The following is a 10606-nucleotide window of genomic DNA, read 5'->3' as shown; positions in this document are numbered from 1 at the left end:
TACCTAAAGGGGGCCTATAGGAAAGATGGGGAAAATCTTTTTAGTAGGGCCAGCTGTGACAGGACAAGGGGTAATGGTTTTAAACTAAACCAGGGTAGGTTTAGACTAGATATAAGGAAGAAATTCTTTACAATGAGGGTGGTGAAACACTGGAACAGGTTGCCCAGAGAGGTAGTGGAGGCCCCATCCCTGGAAACATTCAAGGCCAGGTTGGATGGGGCTCTGAGCAACCTGATCTAGTTAGCGGTGTCCCTGCTCCTGCAGGGGGGTTGGACTAGAGGACCTCTAGGGGTCCCTTCCAACCCAAAACATTCTATGATTCTATGACTCAGATGTGCGTGCCAGCCCTCAGAGAGGTCCTAAGCTACTTCCCATGTCCTTGACAGGCAGGAAGATCTGAATTTCCATTGCATCTCCCCGCGTGGTGGCAGAGACATGCAGAGAGACTTCAGGTTTGCAGAGACTTGTGGAAAGGGAAGAAAACTGTGGAGGTTTGGGAGGCGCTGAAGGCATGGAAGCAGCAGCCCATGTTGCAGAGCTGAAAGGGGGACAGTTGTGGGTGATGCCTGCCCCAATGCCCAGTTTTAATCTTCTGCTGCAGCAGAGGCAGGGCCTGTGGGTTGAGTGTTTCAGACCCGCCAGAGGAATGAGCTTTTGGGGACTTGGTGTCCAAGTGACTTAAGCAGCACTGAAAATTGTACCCTTACTGTCTAAGTCATTGCTCCCAGAAAAGTCAGAGGTGTCAAAATCCCACATCTATATAGGAAAACAAATCATGTCATGGCTCCTGTTTTTCAAGCTTTGCTGCTTTTCCCCTCTAAATTTTTGCTGGCTTGTGGCGTTGATTCTAAACTAATAAAAAATTGAACTGCGTGTCACTGTTAACTTCTCTAGCATTATTCTGAAGTCCCAAACAGGAGCAATAGTATGTTATATACTCATATTAGTGTACGTTTTTTAAAAAGTCTGTGTTAATTTTATTATTGGTACTCATACTTCACAGTAAGACTGTGATTCTCTGTGCTTTTCTTTTTTTTTTTTTTTTTTTTTTTTTATTGCTGGCTTTGTTAATTTTCTCCTGGATGTTGCAGGGCCGGGCTCTGCTCCACTGGGCTTGTGACAGAGGACACAAGGAGCTGGTTTCAGTACTGCTACAGCACGCTGCCGATGTTAACAGCCAGGTAAGAAAGTGATAAAAAAATTAATTTAATTGATGTGTTATGTAGCCCCCTGACCAAATGTTTTGCATGAAACAGAATTCTTCCAAAACTCCATAGCAAGTTCTCTCAGAGCACTTGTCAGAGAGAAGAACATCCAGAAAAGGTAACCCGGGAAAAATAACAGAATTTGGTTGCATGAAATACATAGTCACAAGGGGCCTTTTTCAGTTCATGCTGAAATTCCTCCCTGCAATAAATTTTTTTGATCACCTGGTTGTGGCTTCCAGTGTGACTTGTGGTACTGATGGCAAGAGGGATTTCCTGCGTATGAGGTGTTTGGTAGTTTTCTACATAAAGTGCTTTCTCCAGTGTATTTTTTGTAGCACCACACTCTCAGCAGAACTTTGTGGACTAATGGGAAGAGAATCCCACTTTGCCTAGCAGAAAGGAATCCATAAATGCCTGGTTTTGGCAGAGCACCTCGCAGGGGTAGGTGATGCTTCAGGTCACAGTGGGCACGTGACAGCTACAGTAGGATCTCAGTGATGACTGAGGGCAGAGTTGAACAGCTTGTGCCGTTTCCATCCCCACATCCCCACCTCACCCCCTTGGGGTCACCGTTTCTAGCACAGTTTGACTTAACTGAATGTAAAGCAGCTTTTTAGCCACTGCAGTTTGCAGTGCACATGTCTGAGCTTAACTAGCAGCAGTTTTAGGGTATCTTAATAGACCAGGCCGTGAACTGTGCTGGTTCTGCAATCGCTTTGCAAGTGGTTCGTTCCAGCCCAGCTTGGGTCTGCCTATGCTCGTGACTCAATGCTCCTAGTTTTGTCAGCTTGTTGTAATTAAAGGTTGACCCGTGTAAATGCAGTCGTGTTCGGAAATAATCGTCCAACGTATTTCTGTCAAATTATGATTGACTGCTCTTTACTAGTGTGACCCATTGGCTTTGTTCTCCTGCCCTGCTTGGACATAGATACAAATTTGCTGACAAATTTGCTAGCTCTGACCAGTGAGATCTTAAGCAGCCTTGCGATAGATGCTTCAGAAATTGGTAGGAGGTGGACCTCAAGCACAATTGCAATCTGCAGGCTTCTCAGCAGACCTGTAGTGTTCACAGGCTACAAATAGCTGTGTTGGTATTTACACAGACATTAAAGAGTTGTAAAAAAGTATTTCTTGCCCTTGCCTGGGCAGAATTGCTGATGGGATGGGTATTAGGAAGCACGGCTCTGCGGTAGCTGGTGAGACGTGTATCTTCATGCTTAGACCCCGGGGATTTCAGTTGTAATGGATTTTATAGGAGTTTTTCCTTCCGTAGAAGAGGAGCAGTGGAGCTACTACAGATAGGGGGCTTTGCGTGCCCCACTGTCAGACTAGACCATCACCTTTCAGTCAGAGCTGGTGAGTGACGTGTTGGATACATACGGGAGCAGCTTGGCACTGAAATCAGGGAGGAGTCGGATCAGACGCCTGCCTGTCCTCTTGGCCCTGGCAGCCCTGGCAATGGTTCTGTCAGGGATGCTGTACCGCTGCAGCAGTCTGAAAAGTCGCTTCTCTGTGGCACTTGTCTCATTTCTTTGGAGCTGAAGTCTGACTCTTAGAAGAAAAGGGTGAAGGGAGAGTCATCTTATTTTTTCGCTGAACATTAATTTTCTGTTAAATTCTTCTTTTCTTTTTTTTCTTTTTGATGTATTGCACATTTTCTAACCAGATTATTTTTGGCCAGTAACAAAAGGTTAATAATAGCCATAAAAAGAAAATCAATCTTTGATTTTCCCCCCCCCCCAGGTAATAAAGGAGAATTTTTTGTAAAGGTCTCTGTTCGCACGTAGGTGTGTTCCCAGAGAAGGCAGACACATTTTTATTCTCAACCATATATAAATTGCAATAATATTTCAAGACTTTGTGACCTAATGTTTATTTCTCTTTTTTTAATTTTGACCTTTACCCTGTAAGAATTCACATCAAAAGCAAGAGCAGAAGGAATTTTAAGAGCAACCAGAAGAAAAAAGGAGAGGGAGAAACTCTGGCTTCCAAACAGGCCATAAACACCACAGCGCCCGCTATTATGCATTACCAAATGCACGATCATAGAATCATTTAGGTTGGAAAAGACCTTTAAGATCATCAAGTCCATCAGTTAATGCGTAGGCTGTAAAGAACGGTGGGTTAAGTGTAAGGGAATCTCTGGTGACTCGAATCAGTGGCACTGGTATTTTGGAGCAATGTGCTCACTCTCAGTAGAGTTTCTTTTCGCTGGCTGCTTGCAGCACCTCTGCCAGAGCCTGGTGTGCAAGCAGCCTCTGTGATTTCCACCCACCGCTCAGGTCCTCAGGTGCTTTTCTGACTACTTCAATTTTGCAGCAGTACCTACATGCAGGCAGCGTAAGAGATAAATTAGGGGTTATGAGGGTTATGAGCAGGTAAGGACGGAGAGAAATGTTATAGACCAATTTTTTTTTTTAAATTGCCTGTGTTTTAGTATGCTTCTAAAAAGTTAGTCAAATAGCATGACAGATTTATGCTCTTTTCCATTACCTTTTTAGTATGTGCTCTTCCCTCTTGGCTCTCTTGGAGCGTGCTAAAGGATTTAGCTGCCCTAAGCAGACGGTGACGGTGGTGCTCTGCTAGGTGATACCAGTCACCTATGCAAGTCATACCAGTTCACTGTGCCTATAGATGTGCCTTACTAATTTCTTGCTGCCTTATTTTAGTTATCTTTGTACTATCTATTGTCAAAGTACTTGCAGTTTCTGGATCTGGAGGCTCTGCAAGAGTCAACTTACTGCTCTTTGCTGATAAAGAGACAGCTTGGGAGCAGGAGGAGAGGTTGCCTGGCTCCGCTCATTCCTGTAGCGTGTTCAGAACCACTTTGATTCTGGGAATAATCATGCACTCCTGGACTGCAGTGGTCCAGCGTTGGTGCTTTTTGTTTTAATCAGTGGTACTGCAGTTTCGGAAGGGTGGTTCACTAATGTCACTGAAAAGCTGCAGCCATTGAGTTCTCTGATTGTTCATAATTAGCTCTAATAGCGCTTTTGAAAAGAGGTGGTAAGCGATTGCCATGGGCAAGGGGATACAGAAAGGCAACAGGCTTCTCTACTTCGTTGAAAAGGGGCATTTGTCTAATTGAATTACCTAAACCTTCAGAGCCGGAGGCCATTTCAAAGTGGGTGGTGGTATGGTATTTTGGAGCTCTGCTGGAAATACCCGGTGCTTGGGGATTAGTCTGAAAACAGCCTCCTTCCACTGGAACTGTTTGCCTAAAATGTGGGCTTTTAATTGAGTGATGAAGTGAAAGGAAGGGGAGTATATTTATAACATAACGGTTATGAAGGAGCTCGGCCATATGATTATAATATCCATTTCTAGCTTTGAAATATATGAAGACGTGAAAAAGTTTTCCTTGCAGAGGATGAGCAACAAAGGAAAACCTTTTTCCCCTACAGGGAGAGTTTTTCCTTGCCATCTTTTCTCTGGCCTTGGAAAGTAGGTTTTTTGGGGCCAGGGGAGGCACTGACTGCAAGCCAAGCAGAATTGCACCCCAGCTTCACGCTCCCCTGCAGCTGTGCCATGGCATCCTCAGTGTTCCCTGTGCCAGGAGGAGCGAGCTGGCCTGGTCCAAAACTTTTATTTGTCCTCAGTTGTATCTGGTGGTGCAGTGCCAGTGTGGAGGAGAGAGCAGAACTCGGCTCTGTTCCCACTTTCAGAGGAGCTCCTTTAGTGTATTTAGGGGGAAGCGTACACACAGGGTACTGTACTGCTTCAGTGCTCTTGAATGGAAGAGTGGTCTTGGGGCAGGGTCTTGGTCTGGTCACCTCCTCTTGCAAGAGCAAGGCAAGTCAGGCGGCTTGAAAAGGAGGATCCTGTGCTCCAGTGCAAAGGCCCCAGGTGATTGCACATCCTACGCAGGGAGCATTGCAGCTATACAAATCACTAGTGCTGTTTTAAGAAAGGTGAAGGGCATCATGGTCTAGTAATTGTCCAGTGAGAGAGAGAAGGACAAACAGTATCTCTCATTTGCACCATGAAAACAGTAGACCGTAGACTCTCCTCCTGATTTTCTGTGGCTGCACTTTGTTCCATTTGTGGGTGCTCTTTACTCCAAAATAATAATCTGTGCGATCAGGGCGTGCCCTTGGGAGCATGTGGGGAACTGTCCTGGAGTGGTTGACGCAAGTCAGCTTGCTCTGAAAAAGCTTTTCAACCCTATCTGGCCATGTGAGCAAGTTTTAAAATAAATATTGTTAGTTGTAAGTAGAAACTTATCACTTGACACACAGGATAATTAAGGGCTGTTTACGTATCTATGTGGTAGAGCAGCTGAGTTAAAATGTATCTAAATATTATTTTATGATACTTAAACTACATCATTGTGCAGTTTTATTAATGAGCTTATCAATGTTACGGTAATCATTAGTATGTGCTAAAATTGTGCTATAGTGACTACGAGGATGAAAAAACTGAGCTTCATTTTTTATTTGCTGACTTCTCACTTTCCTAGTAAAGGTGCAGATCATTGTATTGAGACTCTAAACCACTTGTCAGCAAGTTCTCCGTGGTCACCCATGGACCCTTGGGGGTTTGACAAGGAATCCTGAGAACCAAAGCTGAAAATCATCAGGTTAGGAAATCTGTTGCTAGTATATGTGGATTTTATTTTATTCATTCATATACACCAGTAATGTCAGTGAAAAGCATCTAGCATCTGTACTGTCTGCAGAGTTGGTTGCTCTTTGGTGCCAATGTTGTATCTGTATTTTGTCCCAATTCACTCAAGGCTGCACAGCTGTCTGAAGTCGTGCTTGTTAGCATGTGGGTTTGAGTTAGCTGGATTCTTTTTTCTCTCTTTTTTTTTTCTTTTTTTTTTTTTTTCTAAAAGACATCTAGAGTAGCAGGAGGAATGTGGGTGCCACCCCAGTTTGTCTTTCTTATGAGTCAGAGGGCTTCTGGAGATGGGGACGTGGAGTAGCTGTCCCCTTGTAATGCCTTCACTCATGCCCTCGTTGGAGGGAAAAAAAAAAAGAAAAAAATCTTTTCAAATGGAGACAATACAAACATAATAAATGGCAGGGAGTGTTCATCTCCCTCATGACTCAATCCTCCTCAAACAACATTATTATTGACTGGCCTATTGGTTGCCAAAAAGGAAAATCAATTGTGCTAGAAGTAGTTGCTGGGCCACAGATCATGGTACTAACCCAGCAGGGACAGGTTGATTTTTATCAACTATCCAAAGACTAATTTCCCCCATTAGCTAAAAATGAAGTAGAAATTATGGATATGTCGAAGATTGCTAAGATTGGTTGTCTGTTGGGTTTGTTTTATTTGGATGGTTTGTCTGTTTTCCTGCCTGACCCTGAAAGGATTGTGTCTGTTTTGGATAAAAAGAAGCAAGGAAAAGTCAGGCCTGCTTGCCTGCCTGTCACTGTCTGTTTTTTTCTTTTCAGTCTCGTTCATTTGGATTTCACAGCAAGAATATCTGCTTCAGTCTCTGCATGGGTCTCATGTTGGAGGTGTTGTATAGACATTTAAAAATGAAGCTGGTCTCAGCAAACATGCATCCCTTCCCTGTCTCCTGCACCGAATACAGGTCATGCCCGTATTTTTCTGTACCTATAGGGAGATGTTGAGGAAATAAGTGTGGGCATCTTGACTGTTCCAACTGAGGACCAAAGGCCACGGGCTGTATCCACACAGCTTTCCCCCCTTCCCCAGTGAATATGTGTGCGTGTCCGTGCAGCCCACCACCTTTGCTGCAAGCTGATAGGCGCAAACACCCTTGTAGGTAGGATGCCAGCTGCCAAGTGCTCTGCTGTTACGGCCATTCTCTAAACCTGGCCGAGATGAAAAAGGAAAATGTCTGAGCCTCGTGCCCTTGCAGTTAATGTTCCCGGTATAAATTTCCCCCTAAATATACTAAAAGCCTGGCTCACAAAGCTAGGAGGGACCCTGTCCTGGATCTGATGACTGCTGCAGAGGGTTTGGCGTAGTTACGCTTGCAGCAAGCAAAGGATGTCGCAGGTACTGCTGAATCGAACGTTGCTGCGTTGGGAAGGTACAGTGGCAAGCGGACGAAGACACTAAACAAAGATGAAAAGCAAAGCAATGAGAGCAGAACTATTGACCACAGTAATTAGTTTCCTTTTTTCCTTATACCCCCACGCCCCCATTTCCCCCCAGTCCCTGTCTCAGTATTACTGTAGTCAGCTTTGCCAAGCAGATCTCAGAAGACTCTGCAGGCTCATACCCCTTCAGTCTTGACATTGTTGCCAATGGGTGTGAAAGCCATTAGCCAAAAGAAAGGAGAGATCTGCTTAGTGACAGAGGGTAGCTTTCTACATTAAAGCATTGACATGGTGCCAGTCACACAGTTATTAGAAGTGGCACAGCTCCATGTCTCTCCTGCGGGTCTCTCAGTGGAATGTAGATTGGCAGCAAGTTGAATGTTAAATGGTCACCACTCAGCAGATGCTGATTTTACCTACTGGGAGAAAAGTCCCTTTCAGCAGAAACATTTGCAAAATATTTGCAGCTCTAAATATATGCTGGGAGATGCAGAGATGGTTTGTTCTTCAGCTTCTGAAGACACCTCCAGCCTCATCAACACAAACTGTAAGTTGTGCAGACGATGAGGTGTTCCCTTTTGCTTGTGCAGGCTGGGCTTTTTTGCATTGTTTCTTCCCATCTTCCAGCCTGACATGTACAGTCTTTGTTTCTTCTGCTCCCTGTAGGCATATGAATCATTGCTTCATTGCTGGTGCAGCAAAGCAGTTGGCACCCTTGCTCAGGCAGTACGCGTGCAGCATTGCCTGCAAAGCAGGCTCACCAGCCGAGAAAACAACTGCAGGCTCCTGTGTTGTTCCAGCAGTGATTTCAGGGTCCATACGGTCCTTTCAATCGCTATGTGCAAAACCAGTGTTTGAAAAGCGAAATCCAGGAGCTGGTCCTGAAAAGGCTAGCAGTGGTCTCTGTTGCTTTACCCTCAAAATCTAAAGCTGCTTTCAGGGTAATCAAAATGCAGGATTTAAAGCCGGGGGCTGAGGACAAGCAGCACATTTTAGTGGATTGCCGTGAGCCTGCATGGCTTGTGGGCATCACTTTGTATTGAGGGCTCTGTTGTACAGAGGGAGGCACTTTCCCTGGCCAGTGCTGGTGCAGGAGGAATGCAGTCTGGCAGTAGGCGCATGGGTTTAGCTCAGGGAGCGACCACCCTCTGCATCAGGGAGCCTTGTGCCTGTTACCATGCCTGACCAGCACAGCTATTTTGTGGTGTAACGGCTGCGATCTCTGCCAATGCTCACAGCAGACAGAGGCCAGCAGCAGTGAGTTTTGAGGTCAGCGCAGGTGCCACCACAGTGCTGTTGTGTGTTCTGGTGCAGAGAAACAGGTATCCTACTCCCTGCTGTCTTTATACGTCTTTGCAGAGGCAGGGAAGAACCTTACCTTGAATGCCTCCCTGTGAGGACCTGGGGTGGTCCCATGCCCCTTTGTCTCTGTCTCCGGGTTGTCTTTGAAATAAGCATGTGCTAAAACACCTGTAATTTGTGAAGTCATTGTTGGAAATGCTTTAGCCCCTCATTAAGGTTAACTGGGCAAACAGGATACCGCTGGCAGGCGAGCTGGTTTTTCAGGTGAATGCATCACCGTAGGAATGGTCTCTAATCACCGTAGGAATGGTCTCTAGCCTTGCTTCATTTCCTATAGCCTTGGTGTCACCTCTCCCTGCCAGAGACACAACCTTTGCCAAGCAACCAGCTACTCTTTGCTCAGGAGAGATGGTTCCTAGAACATCTATTTTTTTTTGCATTCAGCCTCTTGAAGAAGTTTTCCCTGTTTTGAAGGAGTTAAATTCTGCTGCTCACCTTCTCCCTGAGGACTTTTCAATATGAGAAAGTCTGGTTTTACTTTCCAAATGGAATTTTGTATTCATCTGTTGTCGGCAGTTGTCTCTTCCACTTTGCTCTAAAAAAAAAACTAAACAAATCCCCATGCAACAAAAACCAACAAAAAAACCCAGTTCTGAGTGCATCATTGAGGCATTTTGAATTTGCGGTCTTTGGTGGAAAATACTTCTGTTAGTTTTCCTAAGTAAGATTGTTCTAACACTTTAGATGTCGGGGGAATAACTCTTTATGTTTATTTTGCTTAGATTTTAAATAAGATTTTTGATTATCATAGCTGTTTCTTGGCTCCATGGATTGTAAGTGGCAAAACGGCACTCAAAATGGCAAAGCTAATTTAGGAGGTTCCTGCCTCTCAATTTATAAACCTTCCTTCTGCATCCATGAGAATAACTGTCAGTGCGGGAGCCTTTCTAGCTCACTATCGTGTCTCCAGCGGCAGGGAAGAGTGAATGCTTAGGGGACAGAGTAAGCATGTAGTGGTAATTTCATATATTTTCCCAGACTCTGTGGCTTGGAGGCTTTGTGAACCATTGGTATTATCTTGGATTTTTCTTTGATAAATTTCTCTCATCCCTCTTTGGATTCCCAACCTTTTATGCCAGTGGGAGTTCTCTAGTTTAACTGTGCATTTGCTCTGCACTTGCCATGATCATTTCATGCGAGAGCCCATCGTTCTTGTGTAATGAGAAACAGTAATTGTTCCCTCAGTTACCTTCTCTGTCCTGCTTTTGACTTTATTGGCCTCCTTGATTCTCCTTGATCACTTCTTTTTCAGACTGAGGTGTTTAATCTATTTAATCCTGCCCCATTTGGAAGCTGCTCAGTAACTTTGCTCCTCCTTGTCACTCTTTGAATCATTTCTAGTTCTTATTTCCTTTCAGATGAAGGGAGTAGCACTTCTCTCAGTGCCCAAGCTTTAAGTGCAGTATGAGGTTTAATGAAGCAATATAATGTTTTCTTATTTCCTCTTTTTTTTTTTTTTTTTTTTCAAATGCCTTTTATTAACTACCATTGAATACTGAGCTGTTGTTACAAAAGAGCTGTCTGTTATAAGTCATGATCTGTTTCTGCAGAGGTAATAGCTAGTTCGGAGCCCATCGCTGTGGATTTGGACTAAAGATTGTTTCTCCACATGTGCATTACTTGGTGTTCATTAGCGCTGAATCTCATCTGCGTTTTTTTCACCCTGTCACTCTGAGATCCTTTTGCAGCATTTTACAGGCAGCTTTTGGTTTCACAGGCTTGGATGCTTCACTCTCAGCCTGCTTCCCCTGTTCATTTGTGTGGGTTGAACAACCCACACCCTTGCACAGATCCCTCAGAGACTCCAGCGATCACCAGCGATTGTGTGAACTGGGCATTTATTCCTATTCAATCTTTACTTTTGTAATCAGTTATCAAGCAGTGCAAAGACCTTCCCTCTTGCTCTACGACAGTATCATTTAATAGCCTTTGCTGAGAGGATGTATCAAAAGGCTTTTGGAAATCCATGTGAACAGGAATCCCCTCCAGTGAGGGGTAGCAGAGGTCTCGGTG

At 44.5% G+C, this 10606-nt stretch overlaps 1 protein-coding gene across 1 annotated transcript in view; it reads left to right on the top strand.

Moving 5' to 3' along the window:
- Positions 1-10606, top strand: part of ACBD6 (acyl-CoA binding domain containing 6) — an 85724-nt gene that overhangs the window by 39033 nt on the left and 36085 nt on the right. Inside the window, exon 6 of the mRNA XM_035900741.1 lies at positions 1092-1181. Coding sequence (XP_035756634.1) covers positions 1092-1181 — 90 coding nt within the window. The remainder of the gene's footprint in view (positions 1-1091; positions 1182-10606) is intronic.

This window comes from Egretta garzetta, unplaced genomic scaffold (genome assembly GCF_000687185.1).
Source record: "Egretta garzetta isolate BGI_Z169 unplaced genomic scaffold, ASM68718v1 scaffold598, whole genome shotgun sequence".
NCBI lineage: Eukaryota > Metazoa > Chordata > Aves > Pelecaniformes > Ardeidae > Egretta > Egretta garzetta.
Note: the sequence above shows the minus strand (reverse complement) of the source record. Positions and strands in the feature narration are given on the sequence as shown.